This window comes from Rhincodon typus, chromosome 1 (assembly GCF_021869965.1).
Source record: "Rhincodon typus isolate 14 chromosome 1, sRhiTyp1.1, whole genome shotgun sequence".
Classification (NCBI taxonomy): domain Eukaryota; kingdom Metazoa; phylum Chordata; class Chondrichthyes; order Orectolobiformes; family Rhincodontidae; genus Rhincodon; species Rhincodon typus.
This window is the reverse complement of record NC_063332.1, coordinates 94,360,264-94,379,403: the sequence shown is the minus strand read 5'-3', so window position 1 is coordinate 94,379,403 and position 19,140 is coordinate 94,360,264. Positions and strand designations below refer to the sequence as shown.

The 19,140-nt window shown below is 42.8% G+C and overlaps 1 protein-coding gene across 1 annotated transcript in view; it reads right to left on the bottom strand.

The window, feature by feature from the left end:
* Window positions 1-19,140, bottom strand: part of LOC109925625 (coiled-coil domain-containing protein 149) — a 135,275-nt gene that overhangs the window by 66,956 nt on the left and 49,179 nt on the right. Inside the window, exons 4-6 of the mRNA XM_048604901.1 lie at window positions 17,574-17,681; window positions 5,147-5,263; window positions 3,334-3,506 (exon numbers count right to left, since the gene is read on the bottom strand). Coding sequence (XP_048460858.1) covers window positions 3,334-3,506; window positions 5,147-5,263; window positions 17,574-17,681 — 398 coding nt within the window. The remainder of the gene's footprint in view (window positions 1-3,333; window positions 3,507-5,146; window positions 5,264-17,573; window positions 17,682-19,140) is intronic.

Sequence of the window (19,140 nt, the reverse complement as noted above, 5' to 3'; positions counted from 1 at the left end):
AAATCATGAGCAGTATAGAGTCTTAGAGATGTACAGCACAGAAACAGATCCTTTGGTCCAACTCATCAATGCCAACCAGATATCCTATATAAATCTCGTCCCATTTGCCAGCATTTGGCCCATATCCCTCCAAACCCTTCCTATTCATATACCCATCCAGATGCCTTTTGAATGCTGTACCAGCCTCTTCCACTTCCTCTGGCCTCATTCCTTCACACTCCACCCTCTGCCTGAAAATGTTGCCTCTTAGGTGCCTTTTATATCTTTCCCCTCTCACCTTAAACATATCCCCTCTAGTTTTGGAATCCCCCTACCCCAGAGAAAAGACCTTGTCTGTCCACCCTATCCATGCCCCTCATGATTTTATAAACCTCTAAAAGGTCATCCCTCAGCCTCCGATGCCCCAGGGAAAATATCCCCAGCCTATTCACTCTCTTCCTATAGCTCAATCCCTCCAACCCTGGCAAGATACCCGTACATCTTTTCTGAACCTTCTCTAGTTTCACAACAACCTTCCTATAGGAGGGAGACCAGAATTGCACATAATACTCCAAAAGTGGCCAAACCAATGTCCTGTACGGCTGCAACATGACCTCCCAACTCCTATACTCAATGCAGTGAACAATAAAGGCAAGAACACCAAATGCCTTCTTTCCTATTCTATCTATCTGTGACTCCACTTTCAAGGAACTATGAACCTGCACTCCAAGGTCTCTTTGTTCAGCAACACTCCCCTGGATCTTACCATTAATGTATAAGTCCTGCCCTGACTTGCCTTTCCAAAATGCAGTCCCTCACATTTATCTAAATTAAACTCCATCAGCCACTCCTCGGCCCACTGGCCCATCTGATCAAGATCCTGCTGTACTCTGAGGTAACCTTCTTCGGTGTCCACTACACCTTCAATTTTAGCATCATCTGCAAACTTACTCACCATACCTCCCATGTTCACATCCAAATCATTTATATAAATAACAAAAAGCAGTGGACCCAGCACCGATCCTTGTGGCTCACCAGTGGTCAATGGCCTCCAGTCTGAAAACAACCCTCCAGTCTTTTACCTTTGAGTCAATTCTGTATCTGAATGGCTAGCTCTCCCTGTATTCCGCGTGATCTAACCTTGCTAACTAGTCTACTATGCGGAACCTTGTCGAACACCTTACTGAAGTCCATATGGATCAGTGTCACTACTCTGCTTCATCAATTCTCTTTGTTACTTCTTCAAAAATCTCAATCAAATTAGTGAGACACGATTTCCCACGCACAAAGCCATGTTGACTATACCTAATCAGTCCTTGCCTTTCAAAATATATGTAAATCCTATCTCTCAAAAGTCTAAAACGTGGCCCAGCACTAATGTCTATAGTTCCCTGGCTTTTCCTTACCACCTTTCTCAAATAGTGGCACCACGTTAGCCAACTTCCAGTCTTCCGGCACCTCACCAGCAGCTATCAATGATACAAATATCTCAGCAAGGGGCCCAGTAATCTCTTCCCTCACTTCAGAGTTCTAGGGTATACCTGATCAAGTCCTGGGGATATATCCACCTTTATGCATTTTAAGATATACAGCACCTCCTCCTCTGTAATATGGACATGTCACTATTTATTTCCCTACGTTTTCTATGTTCCACATCCTTATCCACAGTAAACACTGATGAAAAATACTCGTTAGTATTACCCCCATCTCCTGCAGTTCCACACATAGATGGCCTTGCTGAATTTTAAGGGACACTATTCTCTCCCTAGTTACTCTTTTGTCCATGATGCGTTCTCCTTAACCCTATTTGCCAAAGCTATCGCATGTCCTCTTTTTGCACTCCCAATTTTCCTCTTAAGTATACTCCTCCTGCCTTTATATTCTTCTCGGGATTTTCTCGATCCCTGCTGTCTATACCTCAAGTATGCTTCCTTCTTTTTCTTGACCAAAACCTCAATTTCTCTAGTCATCCAGCATTCCCTACACCTACCAGCCTTGCCCTTCTCACTAACAGGAACATACTGTCTCTGGACTCTCGTTATCTCATTTTTTGAAGGCTTCCCATTTTCCAGCTATCCCTTTACCTATGAATATTTGCTCCCAATCAACTTTGAAAGCTTTTGCTTAATACTGTCAAAATCATCCTGCCTCCAATTTAGAAGTTTAACTTTTAGATCTGGTCTATCCTTTTTCATCACTATTTTAAATAGAATTATGGTCACTGGCCCCAAAGTGCTCCCCCCACTAACATCGCAGTCACTTGCCCTGCCTCATTTCCCAAGAGTAGGTCAAGTTTTGCACCTTCTCTAGTAGGTACATCCACATACTGAATCAGAAAATTTTCTCGTACACACTTAACAAATTCACCTGGAAACGTGCCAATGTGATCTGGTTGCCGTGGGGCAAGAAACTCAAACAGAAACCTATTGAAACACGTTTTCACAGAAGAAGGACAATTCTTTTTGAGAGGCAGGGAGAGTGAAGGTACCGCTGTGAAGAAGCATAGAAGAACTGATTTATATAAACACTAAGCAGCATGCTTGCGAAAGTTCATTTTCTGTTCGAAAGGGAAAGGAATGGAAAAGTCTCTTGGAGATTTAATAAACAGGTTGTCATTAAGGTGGGCCTCACTGATTAAAAAAAAACAGCTGGATCCAGACAACTTGGGCTCGATGGAACAATTTCTGAGGACACTGGAAATTCTGACCTTGCATGATGAAGAGAAGCGAGCTTGCTGGAGAGTTGTCAGTTATTGTAGTGACTGCTCCTGCAAATGCTAGGTGCCTGCCAGAAGTGCAGCACACTACTAAAGGGGGTCATAAGACATATCACGATTGCAACAATCAGTCAATGTGAAAGTGCTGTACTTTAATTTGTTGCATTAGGTAATTAATGATCGATCTCTGTAGATTTTTGTTTGTTTGTGACAACAGTTTTAAAATGTCATACCTTGTGCATGGGTTCTTTCTGCTAGTCGCTGGGGAATTCATTTCTTTTACTTAAATTATTGACCTCTACAGGAACCATAAGAGTAGATTTTGTGAAATCACATGTTAACAGCAGTCATCTCCTTTACAGAATCACAGAAGTGCCAGTGCACAGAAGGAGGTTATTCAGTTTTTCATACCTGCAATGATTTCCAAATGAGCAATGCACCTAGCACCATTCGCCTATTTTCGCAATTCAGAGGAGGAAGGAATAAAAAATAGAAAGACGAGGTAAATATCCCTATTTCTCTCACATATTTAGGATAAACTGCATTTGTTATACTATATGATCACGGCCACATGTGGTACAAAGAATTATTTATTTGCAGCTGCCAGAAGTAAAACAAAATTAGCAAGCTTCAGTCACCTGTTTTCCATGCACAATGCATCCACATCAATTATACGGTTTTCATGCCCTCCAAGAATATGGTTAATCTCCTGATTTAGGCGGTCAGCTTTCTCCTGGTAGAAAGATCGTTCGACCTTCACATCCTGAAGCTCATCCACTGCTGCTTGATAATCATGATCCAAACGTTCGATCTGCAAAAAAGCAGAAACACTGGGGAGTCACAAGACAGTTGGATACATATTTAAACTGAGATAACAAGGTGTAGAGCTGGATGAACACAGCAGGTCAAGCAGCATCATAGGAGCAGGAAGGCTGACTTTTCGGGCCGAGACCCTTCTGATGACCCTTTACTCAAAACATTCTAAAATGATCTGTGAATTCAAATTAAAAAAAAAAACGAGAAGCCAGAAGCAACTATAAAAACATTGAATTTTAAGGCTAGATTTAATGTTTCTTCTATATATTTACATTGTGAGCATCCAGTAAACAGGAGGAAACATTATTATAATCGTTTAATTGTAGGTTTTTATTTTTAGATTCAGTTGTCATTTACAAGCTGAAGATTTTGGAATTTATGTAACTGGGAAATTGAAGTTCCAGCAATGCTAGTCCTTATAAGGGATGTTAAACACCTACATCCATCCAATTGTTCAATCAGTTATCCAAAGAAATTTTGTGCGTTCAATCTCCTTCATAATGACTGATGCTATTCCGCCTGACAGCTTCTGAATACCTTACCACATTTCCAACATGAACTGAATGGGTAAATGGCTTCCATCTCTCCCTAATTACTCAATGGGTTGGATTCTACACGGTCCACAGTCCCCTCCCTCTTCTAAGAGTTTGAGGAGGGGAGGAGGTCTTACATAAGCCCACCCACAATCCCAGTTAGCACCCCTACCAAGTTAATGTTGGGAATAGATTTACTTGCTTTCAGATAAGATTTTCACTCCTTCCTTGGGAGGAAGTGCCCAATTTAGACAGCCGCCAGCCAAATGGACGCCTGTCAGCTCTGTTGTCCCCACAGTGCCAGTGAGACCACTGGCAATGTCAGAACTACAGGTAAGCCCACCATGCCCAACAGTCCAGATAGGTCTAAGGTCAGAATCCTCAGTGAATGGGTGAGGGTGAGAGGTTGTTGAGAGTGGAAAGCTGGGTGCAAGAACCCAGTATTTTGTGTTAAAGGGAAGAACAACACTTTTGGGGAAGGGGGGACATGGGATTGGGTGAGATACCTCCAAAGGACTGGGGGGATAGTGGGGTGCACAAAGAGGCTACCCCTCCATTGCCCTACACCTGCCCTAAAGCTGCCTGGTCTCCCTCATGCTGTGCCCCCATTGTTGTCAGTAACATCTCATACCTAAGTCACTTTAAGTGAATAAGTGGCTGACACCTCCCTCCTCCCCTGCTCATCCATAACAGCTCAACAGCTCAAGGGGGTGGGTGGGTAGATGGGGGAAAGGCCATCTGATGGATTTTATGTTTCCCCCCCTTCTGGAGTACATAAAGTCCAGCTTCATGATTCAAAGTGCTAAACCTGCATGCGATCACCTTTATGCTTACAACACCCTTTTGAGCTCCTATAGCACTTTGAGTGGACAGGAAAGTATTTCAAATAACGTTGGAAATGGGGAGGCAGAGGTAGGGGAGTGGGGATGCTCAGGTCCAAGTCATACACAACATATGTGACTTTGACAGATACAGCCTCGCTGTTGTGTTTAGGTAAAAGCTGAGTTGTTGGGGAGTGGACACAAAGAAGGAGTAAAATAAGGACAGAATATATGATTAATAATACTTTTAAAAAGTAAGGTGTAACTAGAATAGTTTGTACCTGTTCATGTGTTTTTTCCAACTGCTGAACAAGGTCCTCACGTTCATGTGCAGGAAAATGACGAGCTCCTACTTCTTCATCACCTAAACGCTGTTTCGCAATCGTCATTCTTAGGAGCTCAAGAGAGAACACAGATCATCATCACCATAGCCACTGCTTTGTGATCACTGAAGAAGTCAAATGCAATTTTTAATCCAAGAGTTTCTTACAAACGTTTTGGGAGATTGCATTCTGCAATTCTGCCCCTTTTTTTAAAGGCATCAAACTAGTGGCCTTGATCATCATGCAAAGAGCTTATCAATCAGAACAAAACTTTGATTTTAATAGTTCTTTATGATGTGTCTTTGATACCAATTGGTTGTAAAGATCAATGATCGTTTCATTGCACATTAACATCAGGACCTTTAACAGAAGTTCATTGATCTAGCTGTGCAGGCGTTCTCAAAAAGACAGATTTTAAAATTTAGCATTTTCTCAATACTTCCTGAGTATACTACAGTACTGCAATAGAAACCAGTTGGTAAATAAGAACTATAAATACTACAACCTAATAGATAGTGGGAGATTGAGGTCAATTTTCCCCCTCACAACCAGCTGGAGAATCAGTGTAAAATCATCAAGTTTATTATGTGAAGGTGTCAGTGTTGGACTGAGAAGGACAAAGTCAGAAATCACACAACACCAGGTTATAGTCCAATAAGTTTATTTGAAATCACAAGCTTTTGGAGGGCTGCCCCTTCGTCAGCCTGATGAAGGAGCTGTGCTTTGAAAGCTTGTGATTTCAAATAGACCTGTTGGACTATAACCTGGTGTTGTGACTTCTGACTTCATCAAATTTATGAAATCCAACCCCAACTCCCTACAACTATATTTGTTTCTGCTTTAACCATGTCAGATATCAGGGCAGCGGGTTAACTGGGAGAGATGGATCCATCATTATTCATTTTGATGAGGGCTCTTTCTTGCAATTTTAGTAGCAATTTGAAACAAATGTTTCCTGAGTTCGGGATTCCAGGGATTTCGGTAAGTTGTTAGGAAAATGGAGGGATGATTGGAACACTGAACCATCATTGCAGCTGGTTAAAGATCAAAAATTCCAACATGAATAAAGACTCAGTGCTGACAGCTGCTTTTCACACTCCCCCCTGGATGATGTTTTGTTGAGATTATCAATAGTGAGAGACTTAGTTTGGAGGTGTTGACAGAGAACTTCAGCATGGCTGACAGCACGCCTGCATTTGATCGTTTTCCACATCTGAAGTCCAATGAAATCCACAGTTGCAAGAACATGGTATGAAGTGAGCTGCAGAAAGTGGGGCACCAAAAAACTCACGGGAGGCACGATCCACCTAACAATCATTGGATAGAAGCTGAATTGACCTCACTAAAGAGCAGCTTTCCAAAGAGTGTGCATATCTCATCAGCTGTTCTTAAATTGAGACCTGCTCCCGATTAGACCTCATGGCGATATGCATTATCAATGGCTGTCAAGGTCACTACTAGCCTCTATTTCTTTGCCTGTGGTTCCTCCCAGGGCTCTAGCAGTGAGTGAAAGAGGATCTCACAGTCAGCTGCACATAAAAGGATGAGGTAAATGGCTGATGGACTGTCTTCCAGGGCTGGGGAGGTATGTAAGTGTACCCCATGAATCCAAAGCAAGAATAAGCATCCACTTTAGTTCACATCTCTAGTTAGCTTCCCAGCAGTGCAGAATTCCATCAGTTGCACACTGGCAATCCAAGCACCACGAGACTAACAGCAGCATTTGCCAGCTGCAAAGGATTTCATTCCAACAATACGCGACTGCTGTGCAATTGCCAGAAAAAGGTTCCCACAAGTCAGTGGCACATTGCTTGGGTGCTGCCCCAATGCTTTCATATTGCAGCAGTTTAAATTCCAACGTGTTCTTGCCTGAAACCAGCCTGAAGGGACAGCTGTTAAACAATAATGGATACTCCGTTCAAACTTAACAACTTATACAATTGAGGAACCTCACCAATAAACACCAAGAGTACTGCAACTAATCATTGAGCGTGCTATCCACTTGTTCAGTATGTACTTTAAGTAGCTTTCAGGTCCGAAGGCATCCTTCAATACTCACACACAAGCATTTCAAGGGCAATTGTTTTGTGCTGTGTTCTGAACAACATCTCACAGCAGGAAATGATGCTTCAGATTTCAACGGCAATGAAGACAACAAGGAGGTGGAAGTGAAACAGAAAGGGAAAGGAGATGAAGGTGGATCTCCCAATTCGAACCCACCTCCTCCCAGTGTTGCTGGATTGCCAGTGATACCCCAATAATTTGAAGGCTCAGTTAATTACTCAAATAGACCAGAGTAATTACCACATCCCCTCTCCACCCCCCTGCCAAATCTTGAACATTTCATCAATGCATTAGCCCGTTAGATCATCCTGGAAAGACTATAATGTCCAGATACAAACTGTCACTTCAAAGCTTTGCAGCCATCTTGTCCCCAAAGCACAGATCATCCCACCTCCTTGTTAACATCAACCCTGTAATTTCTGTCACATGCATCAGATTCTGTATGTTTTTAACTTGGAATTTAATTATTTTCTTCCCTAAAGCTACTCTTCTAGGTCTTTGCATACACTATCATGACAATTACATCATGCTGGTACCAAGTCATAGTTATAGAGGTCACTGTTTGGAGAAAGTCAGATTTATGTTGATATTTTCTCTCTCCAGAACAATCTATAATTCAACCATGCTATTGCAAGATGATAATATTATATCTGTGTTTTTTAATAATAGTAATTCAGTTTCACTGAAATTCTGTTTTCAAATCACGGGATTAAGAAACAATATTCATCTCTATACCTTGCAAGCATGGTGCAGCATTTTATTTCTGAATACTACTCAGTATTACATGCTGAATGGAAATAACATTTCACATTCAAAGCAAGAACTGTAAAACAAAATTACCTTTTGACCCAAAGATCAGGATTTTCAATCACCCCTGGGTTAGACTGGAAGACGGCACAGTTAACACAACACTTCCAGATGGTGTATCAGTGGCCCTATGCCTCCAGGATGCAGTGGCATTTTCAAAGGAAAGCATGGGATATGACCCTCTGAAACCTGCTCATCTCGAAAGTTGATATGCTAAGCTCCTTGAGGAGTTTATTAACCGGAGAGCCAAAAGTTAATTTCCAAATCACAGTTCGTCGAACCCAAACAATCTGATACTTGTTATTGTACAGCAGTGAGTTCAAAGCAGCAGCAATTTTTTTGATGAGAAACTATTTTCGCCACTAGGTTTTTGTGTCAGGTACCTTTTAGTTGACTGTCTGGCCAATTTCCTGAGCAGGGAGGCTGTGGGCCTTCCAAAGTCTTGCCTCCTCTCATCTGTAAGGTGGGGGCAGGCCTCGTCAATGCCCACTGCCTGCCTTTGGCAGCTCCCATCTCCTGGCAGAGATCAGCATCACCAGCTGAATTAAAGTGGCTACATTTGTAAGCAACATAGACGCAGCACCAGTCGGGACTGGGAAATTATCTGGGTATTGGGTTCACAAACATGGATTGAACATCAAACCCAAAAGATCAAAGTTTTACAGATTCTCTTAAATAGATTCATTGCAAGAAGTGATTAGGACAGCATCCATTGTTTAAAAAAAAAGCATAACTTCTTAAGAACGTGACCACAATATGCTTAGTTTAGTTAACTGGCAACATTATTGCACACATGTATGACCTCTTAAAGCCCTTAACAAACATCAATGATGCAGGGAACTGTGGTATCACCAAGTACTCATCCAGCCATGCTCCAAACTGATTATGGAGATCCCTGACTGTAATGATGAAGCATGGTTAGCTACATTGAACAGTGTGAGATTCTTGATGACCACACTGCTGGGCGAATCTCAGACTGAACAACTGTGGTGTCGTTAGCCCCAGTTTCAATGGTCAAGTAAAGTGACAGAACGATCTACTGCCTTCCTGGCTGTTCAAGTTCTACATTCCAGTGACCTCAGCTGACCATGAAGAGACCAAATGAAAACATACAGGAGGAAAAATCTTCAGATTCCTTTTTAAAAATGTGAAACCAGTCTATAAAGAAAAACAAAAAAAAAGTAAAGGACCACAATACATAGAGCTCTGGTTTGACCCTCACTTGGAATACTCAATTAAGTTCTTGATGTCACAATTCCAAAAGAATACCACAGTCTTGGAATATATAAGGCATAGATTAGCAGAATTACATCAGGGCCAACTGGTTGGTTTATGAGGACTAAACAGGCTTGTATCCCTTACGGAGTTGGTTGGCTCAGTTGGCTAGACAGCTGGTCTGCAATATAGCATGACACCAACAGCGTGTGTTCAATTCCTACACTGGCTGCAGTTACCATGAAGGATTCCCCTTCTCAAACTTTCCCCTTGCCAGAAGTGTGGTGACTCTCAGGTTAAAACAGTCATCTCTCTCTGATGAGACAGCCGTCCTATGGTGTGGTAAGACAATGGCAACTTTATCTTTACCTTATCCCCTACAGTACAAAAAAATCTGATGGTATCTAACCGAGATGTTTAAGATGATAGGTAGATGGCGAAAAACTGTTTCCTCTGGTGAGACTGCCCAAAACAAAGGACCTTGATAACAGAGATAGCGCTGATGTCAAAAAAGCATTAGATCACGCAAATGGTCAAGAAAATTTGCAACACTTTCCTCAAAAACAAAATAAAAAGAGGTTGAGCAGCTAAATAGCATACCCCTCCAGCAGGTGAAGGAACATCCACAGTGCTGTTAGGAGGAGAATTCAGGATTTTATCCGAGCAACAGTGAAAAAAATGACAATACAGTTCCACACCAGGATGGTCTGTGGCTTGGATGGAACTTTGAAGGTATCGTGTTCTGAAGAATCTTCTGCCATTATCCTACCAGGTGATAGAGGCTTTGTTACAGAAGGTGCTGTCAATGGAGCATTGGTGTGTTGCTGCAGTGTATCTTATATATTGCTATATCATAGGTTAGTGGTAAAGGGAGTGAACGTTGAAGCTGGGGGATGGGTGCCAATAAGTGGGTTGATTTCTCCTGGGTGGCATTGAGCTTCAAAGTGTTGTCAAATTCCAGAGTTATATCAAAATGATAGACACTCTCTTGAACATCGTGCAACAGTGGGCTGTTTGGCTACTGTCAATAACTTGCTTGCTTGCAAACAGTCAAAGGGCTATGCTGTTTGATTCAATCTACCAGGCTTTGGAATCTACAGCTTACATACCAGCACTGAAATTCATAAACTACATTACTTGTTTGTGTGAATGGAAATCTCTTTTTAGCTTCACAGCAACATCACGTTAGGTGTACACCACACGAGTTTCATTAATTTGCATTATCGCCTCAAACACTTCAGTTAGATATCTTTAGTTTTTTTTATACTGTAAGGGATAAGGTAACGGTAAAATCACTGCAGTCTTACCACAAGTTAGGGCTGCTCTCATCCAGCGAGAAATGATCTAATCCTGAGGCAAAGAGGTTATAGATCATGTTTGAGTACAATTCTGCTGCTGATGGCCTACACCATATCGTGGAAGTTCTTTTCTAGTTGATAGATCTGTTTGAAATCTATTCCATATCCACAGTGGTAATGCCACACAGCTCAGTGTGAACACAGGATTTCCTGTCCACTGCACTGTATCATGGTCACTGCTGCTGATGCTGCTGCGATAGGTAAATTGGTGAAGACAAAGCCAAGTAGCTTTATCCCTCATGATGGTTCCCTCATTATTTACCACAGGCTGGGTCTAGCAGCTATGTCCTTTCGAACTTAGCCAGCTTGGTCAGTCGTGGTTCTAATAACAAATATCTAGTCTTGATGGTGGACTTTGAAGACCCCAAACCAGGGTACACTCTGTGACCTTGCAACCCTCAATGCTTCCTTCAATTGGGGTTCAACATAGAGCAATATTCCATCAGCTGAGGTGGGGGCACAGTGGCTCATATTCATCAGGATGTTTCCTTGTCTGTATTTGATCTGATGCTATGAAACTTTACAGTGTCCAGAACCAATGTTGAAGACTTCCAGGAATACTCTTCCTGAATTCATACCACTGTACTGCCATATCTAGTGGCTATTTCAGAGGCCAGTTGAAAGTCGACCAAATTGCTATGGGTATGGAGTTACATGTAGGCTAGAGCAGCTAAGGATGACAGGTTTCTTTTCCTAAAGGGCATTAGTGAATCTGTTGGATTTTTATGACAATCCACAATGGTTTCACACCTGCTGTTACAAAGTCTAGGTTTTATTTCCAAATGTACGATAAAATTAAATTCTACCAGCAGCCATGGGCAATGATTCTTTTTTTCACAGCATTAGCCGAGGTTTCTGGATTATTAACCCCGTGACATAACTATTACATACCCCCAAACTGAAAGACAGCTTAGCCAAGAAAGAATAAAGACTCTTAGAACAATATTTCTAACTTTCAAATACCTAACCAGAAGCAACCTGCATAAGTTATATATACACTCGTTGGAACAGTTAAATATGTTTTTAAAAAATGACAATGCTTAAAAACTACAGGGGATAAAAACAGAATGCCAGGATGAGAAAAATAAATTACTAAAGTAAGTTAAAAGGGATATTAGCATAACAAAGGGGAACTTGGTGATCAGTTTAATGAAAGATACTAAGCATTATATTATAAAGTACTTTCAACAAAATGGTCACAAGAGCACCTGAAGGACAAAGTGACAAGGAATTTACTGAAGATAAATTAGTGTAGTTATTAAATTAATAACATATTGATTTTAGCACATCCAGAATTCTATAAGATTTTGAATTTAATGTGGTAAAATATCTGATAAGGCAAGTATCAATGAACAATCCCATGGGCTATATATCTTGTGGTGCTGAAGAGGACGAGAAAGAAATTTGTGGCAACTGGCATTTGGTATGAAAGAACCATTAAGCATGGTCAGTCTCCACTAGATCGCCGTCATCCTAACGCATACTGATTCCATGTTGCACCATCACCCCTTCACTCGCTGAACTACATGAGCATCTAGTTCAGTTCCCTCAACCTTAATCTCCCTCACTAACCTCTCAACTTATTTCCATCTTTAAGATGTTACTCAAAACCTACCTCTTCAGCCAAGCTTTTGGTCACGCGTCTAATTCTTCGTTTATGTGGTGTCAAATTTTGTTTGACAATTCTCCTGTGAAACATCTTGGGCCATTTTACTGGGTTAAAGGTGCCACATGAATGCACGCTGGCAGTACCTATACTTAACAAGTTGAACCCAAGATACTGTGGGCCTGTTGCTGTGACTCAGCTGGTAATATGTTTACTACTGAACCACAAGGTTTCAGGATCATGTTCCACTTACAAAAACCAAGGCTTTCACTCAGCTCAATGGTGAGGGAGCATTGTACTGCCAGAGATGTCATGTTTCAGATGGGATATTAAACTGAAACCCCATCTGCCTGTTAGGGTGAACAGAAAAGATCCCATGCATTAATTCGAGAGCAAGGAAGCTATCCTCAACCAGGGATTCCCCACCACCTGCAGCTGACAGGGCCCTTAGACTTCTCCAATCCATTTCCTGCCCATCGCCCTTTCTCTCCCCTCCAACAATACTGATAGGATCCCCCTGGTCCTCACTTTCCACCCCACCAGTCTCCATATCCAAAGGATCATTAGCCACCATTTCCACCACCTCTAGCAAGATGCCACCACCAGACATATTCCCATCGCCTCCTTTGTCAGCATTTCTTAGAGACCGTTCCCTCCAGTACGCCCTTGTTCACTCCTCGTCCACTCCCAACACATCCCCACATGCCCACAGCATCTTCTCATGAAATCGGAGATGGTACAACACTTGCCGTTTACCTCCTCCCTCCTCACAATCGAAGGCCCCAGACACACCTTCCAGGTGAAGCAGTAATTTACCTGCACTTCACTCAATCTGGTCTACTTTATTCGCTGCTCAAAATATGATCATCTCTACACTGGGGAGATGAAATGCAGACTGGTTGATCACTTTGCAGAACACTACATTCTGTCTGTCAAAATAACCCTGAGCTTTCTGTTGTCTGCCACTTCAACACACCACTGTGCTCTCTGGCCAACACCTCTGTCTCAGGCTTGCTGCAGTGCTCCAGCGAAGCTCAGTGCAAGCTGGAAGAACAGCATCTGATCTTTCACTTAGGGACTCTGTATCCTCCAGGACTCAATACCAAGTTCAATAATTTTAGAGCCTGATATATCTCCTTCCATGTACTATGCCCACCTACTCCCCATGCCCTATTATGACATTGGCTGCTTTCCGCACAGCCAATCCATTTTCACCAACTCATTGTCCCCAATATCAGCTTTTCTCTTCCTTTGCTTACTATCAACCATCCCTTTTTCTGCCTGACTGTCTTTCTCTCTCCCTCTGGGCTCCCTCTCCACATATCCGCTCACTCTTTCTCCATCCCATCCCCTGTCATCATAAACACCACCTTTTCCTAGTTACTATCAGTTCTAGGAAAAGATAACTGGACTTGAAATGTTAACTCTACTTTCTCTCCACATATGCTGCCAGACCTGCTGAGTTTCTCCAGCAATTTCTGTTTTTGATTTAGATCTTCACTATCCGCCCTTCCTTGTTTTATTTCAGCTATCATTGGCGTTGTTGCCAATATCGATTCCTTAATCAACATCAGAAAAACAGAGTATTCATTATCACATTCCGGGTTTGTGGGACATTGCTGAGTACAAATTAGCTGCTGTGTTTTCCTACACTTCATAAAGTACTTCATGGGGTGGAATCTAATGCTAGCAAAGTGATGAACCTGAGGCCAGTAGCTGCAGAACTCAACGGGTCAAATGTAGGGGTCAATAAATGTGGAGCTGGAAAAGCGCAGCGGGTCAGACAGCATCCGAGGAGCAGGGAAGTCAATGTTTTGAGCCAAAACCCTTTGTCAGGACTGGGGACTAGGGAGGGGAGCCCAGAAGTAAATAGAGGGAGAGGGTGGAGCTTGGAGGAGGGTAGGAGGGATGGAGATAGGCAGATGCAGGCAGGGGGTTATTGTGGTTGGTCAGTGGGAAGGGTGGACTGGATAGGTGAGTCAGAAGGTGGACAGGTTGTGGGTGGAGAGATTTTGAAGCTGGTGAAGTCAATATTCAGGCCATTGGGCTGTAAAGGTCCCAAGGAGAAATATCAGGTGTTGTTCTTTCAGTTTACGTTTGGCCTCACTCTGACAGTGGAGGAGGCCAAGGATGGACATATCATCAGGGGAGTGGGAGGGGGAGTTAAAGTCGATGACAACCGGAAGGTCAGATTGGTTGGTGTATGCAGAGCGCAGGTGCTCTGCGAACTGGTCTCCAAGTTCTGCGTTTAGTCTCCCCGATATATGGGAAACCACATCAGGAGAAACAGACACTGTAGATGAAGTTAGATGAAGTGCAGGTGAATCACTGCTGGATTTGCAAGGATTCTTTGGAGTCTTTGGAGTGGTGAGACGGGAACTGTAGGGGCAGGTGTAGCACCTCCTGCAGCTGCAGGGAAAGGTACTGGGCGTGATAGAGGGGCTGGTGGGGAGTGTGGAGCTGACAAGGGAGTCACAGAGTGCACAGTCCTTGTGGAAAACAGACAGGGTGGGGAGGGAAATATCTTTTTGATGATAGGGTCTGATTGCAGGTGGCGGAAATGTCAGAGAATGATACCTTGTATTTGGAGGTTAGTGGGATGGTATGTGAGGACTAAGGGGACTCTATCCTTATTGTTATTGGGAGCGCGTGTCAGTAACTTACCTGGTGAGTTGGGATCTTTATCATGTTAAAGGACTGCTGTCCCAACTTCAGGAACTGTGACCAATCAGAAGCTCGCAGCTCTCCAGTACGCCACCACAAATGATGCTCAGTGCTGGTACTGCAGCAACTCCAGGCTGAAGGTAAGTGAGGAATACTTAGCTGGGGAGGCCCTGGTGAGGAAATGAAGGGGGGTTCTGCAACCAAATAATGAAAAGCAAGGCAAAATCTTGCTAGTGAGTAGGAAGAGGCCTATTAGCATCCATTTGCAAGCCATTCATCTAATCTCACTTCTCTAAAATGTAGTTTCCCATCCACCCACACACAAGATAAAAACTTGCGGGAAGTGGGATTATTGTAGGTAGTAGCATATTTACGGGATGGATTGGATGGTCTGAAGGGCTTCTACTGAACTGTATTATTCAATGAAACTAGACAGTGACAATTTCCAACATGAAAATCATGTTGATGGCTCCGGCTCATTGCTTGTTTCTCTGGGTCTCCAGCTGGGACACCAGACACCAACATCTCATGGCACATCTCATGGGCATTGAATATACGCACCCCTGTCCACGGAGCTTGGCATCGTACACATCATGTGTTACATCATGTGTGTTTGGCACGGCTTGGTCATGCTGCATTCATTGGAATAAGGTCCGCTATGTCAAAGATTCATGAAAGATATTCCATGGCTCTCCTTGTCCTCCATGTCCCACTATGGCAGATGGAGTTTAACCCTGAAAAGTGTGAGGTGATTCATTTTGGAAGGACAAACTTGAAAGCAGAATACAGGGTTAACGGAAAGATTCTTGGCAATGTGAAGGAGCAGAGGGATCTTGGGGTTCATGTCCACAGTTCCCTGAAAGCTGCCACCCAGGTGGATAGAGTTGTTAAGAAGGCGTATGGTGTGTTAGCTTTCATTAATAGAGGGATTGAGTTCAAGAGCCATGAAGTTATGCTCCAGCTATACAGAACCCTGGTTTGGCCACATCCGGAGTATTGTGTCCAGTTCTGGTCACCTCATTACAGGAAGTGTTGGAAAAGGTGCAGAGGAGATTTACCAGGATGCTGCCTGGAATGGAGGGAAGGTCTTACGAGGAAAGGGTGAGAGAGCTAGGGCTTTTCTCTTTAGAACGACGAAGGATGAGAGGTGACTTGATAGAGGTGTACTACTGATAGAGGTATAGATAGAGTGGACAGTCAGAGACTTTCTCCTAGGGTGGATGTAGCTATTATGAGGGGGCATAGTTTTAAAGTGAGTGGAGGTAGATATAGGGGAGACGTCAGAGGTAGGTTCTTTACTCAGAGAGTGGTTGGGGCGTGGAATGCCGGACAGGGTAGTGGAGTCGGCCTCACTGGGGGCATTTAAGCGGCTATTAGATAGGCATATGGATGATAGTATAAGGTAGTGGTAGAAGTTAGATAGACCTTAGGATTAGGGTAAAAGTTCGGAACAACATCGTGGGCTGAAGGGCCTGTACTGTGCTGTACCGTTCTATGTTCTATGTTCCATATGGCAGATTATTCAAAACTGTCGTCATTTGTGCATGGTATGAATGCTGACTGCTCACATTACTGCGAACTTGTTCTGTTTCTGACATTCCCCACACAGGTTCATTGGAATTGTGACCAAATAGATCCAAACACAACTGCAGTTATCATCGCTGTGGCTGCTGCACAGCAAAGGTGCAGAGAAATTGCGGAGGAACAAATGCATTGGCAAGACCAGGTCTAGTAGTATCCTCCAGTGTCAGCTGAACAGCTTCCATTTTACAAGGCTGCAGCTGAAGCTCCCTTCAGGATGCAACGAAAGTACAGGAGGCCTACAGTCTTTCATCGTCAGTGCTATATCTGCCAGATGAGTGGGGCACAATCCTCCCACGGACTGAGGATGTCCCCGAACATTGCCACTGTACTGTGCCAATTGCTGCAGCAGGATCTATCACCCGAAGAGATGGATAGGCAGGTTGGCCAGGTGACTGCTTCACTAAACTCAATGCAACTTACTGCTTCCAAGCATTCACTGGCGATCAGTGTGCTATCTCAAAATCTTTGACCCACAAATATATCAAGGCTGTTACCGATGCAATTTGTGACAGATCACACCACTTCATCCCAATTCCTCATGACAAAGTCAGTTCGGCAGCCTGGCAGTAGGCTTTGATAACATCGCTGGTATCCTTCAGGTGCAGGGTGCCACCAACTGTACACATTGAGAGCACCATATCAAAGCGTGGCTAACTTTATCAAGATAAATGGATTGCATTCCATCAATGTACAAGTCATCTGTGATCTTCAGTCCCACATCTTAGAGGTCTGTGCCTAGTGTCTTATAAGCACTCAAAGACCAGGCAACAAATTGTGAATTTCTGACAGTTCAGAGCAAGTCAATGGACGTGTTTATTCAGCTGAAATGCATACTGTTCCTGCTAACAAAAACATATTAACCAGAACATTTTAGTCATTTGCAGAACTGCAGTTATTTAGTTTTCATTGTTGGTTCACTACATGAACTATGAAATTACCACGTATCCAACTTTTTGTTACTTTAGTTCATGTTCCACTATTTTTGTGCTTTTAAGATTTTCTTTCCCTTCTCCCTTTATCTCAAGCAGACAAGATTTTCTCCTTCTTCTCACAACTCCCAACTCTAATCTATTGTTATCAATTATACCTTGTTATCACCCTGTGCCTCAGTCAGTCTCTGCTGGAGTTCTTTGATTTCCTCTGTCAACTGTTTATTCCGCTCTCGAGAACTACTCAATAGTTGTGCGAGGTTTGCCTGTACAAAGAAACACATTTTGATCATATTTACTTCCACATTATAAATGCTCACTTGTAAAATTATCTTGTTCTGTTTCAAGTGTTCAACTTTTGAGTTGATTCATTATCTTCATGTACAAAAATCAGCACCGATATGATTTATTTAATTCACGTTCCACAGAAAGAGATTAACATAAGGAGAAATATAACGTCAAGTACCTGTTGCTGAGCATTTATTGTTGAACACTTGTTAAGCCTTCTTCATTTAACTTGTTTGTAAAACTTAAATTACATCAGGCAGTAAACTCAAACAAAAGACGTCATGTTCACTAGTATTAAGTAGCCCGTGGCAAATAGGATTAAATAAAGGTTTGATGGGTTTGCTACAGTTCAAAAGGTATTTCTTTTTTGTTAAGCAAGCAAGAAAATGTCAGATTTCAACATCAGCAAATTAAACAAATTGCTACACAAATGCAAAACGCCAACTGACCTCCACGACTGTTTCAGTTACAAACCTTATCTGGAAAGCAGGATTAAAAATTCACTGCTGATAACCTAAAGGGACTGAATCAGTTCCAGTTAATTAAGGACTAAATTTGCAGTCAGAAATGCTTTTGCTTAAAGTAACTCAGACAAAGCTGATGAACCATAGAGGTGCTGAAACAGGATAAAGAGCAGTCCACACAATCAGCCAAGTAAAATACAAACATTGCCTGCTTTACGTACTTTGGGAAATGAACAACCCAACACCTGGACATTTGGTCAACATATAGTGTGAACTGGTCAGAGAGGAATTTAATATTTGACTCATTGATTAACAAAGCCGGAAACCAGTGAAACTTTGCAGAGTTAGTCTCACACCAATAAGGTGACTCTCCTGTTCTTTTGAATAAATGATTGTTATCCTGTTTCTCGGTCCCCTGGCAGTTTTTCAAGTGGGGCTGGCAAGAGTACCAAGTGTAGCTGGGAGGACCCTGTGTCATTTCCATGAGATTGGCGCTGCATTTGGGGTGAGTATGTTTTAGTTTACCAGCCCATCATTAGGGGAGAGCTGCTCCACAGTGATGTGGATGGGATCCAAAGAATCTGAAGGAGGACTCAGGGCAAGAGGCAATGGGTGAAGGGGCAGAATCACACTGGCAGGACAGGGGTGCAAAATCCGTAGAGACACGTCAGATCCCTTAAAGGTGCTAACGTGAGCTGAAAGCCACACTGGTCAGGAAACGAAGGCCACACAGTGTGGGAGAATGTCTGAAGAAAATACGTAAAAGATGTTTTCGAGAGAGAAGGCTGCTGCAGTGAGGCTCAGTGCAAGCTGGAAGAACAGTATCTCGTTTCCTGCTTGGGGACTCTGCAGTCTTCAGGATTCAATATCAAGTTTGGTAATTTTTGAGCCTGAGCACTTCCTTCCATGTCCTTTACCCTCACCCAAGCCAGAGGTTTGGTCATGACATGGACTGCGTTTAGCACAGTAAATC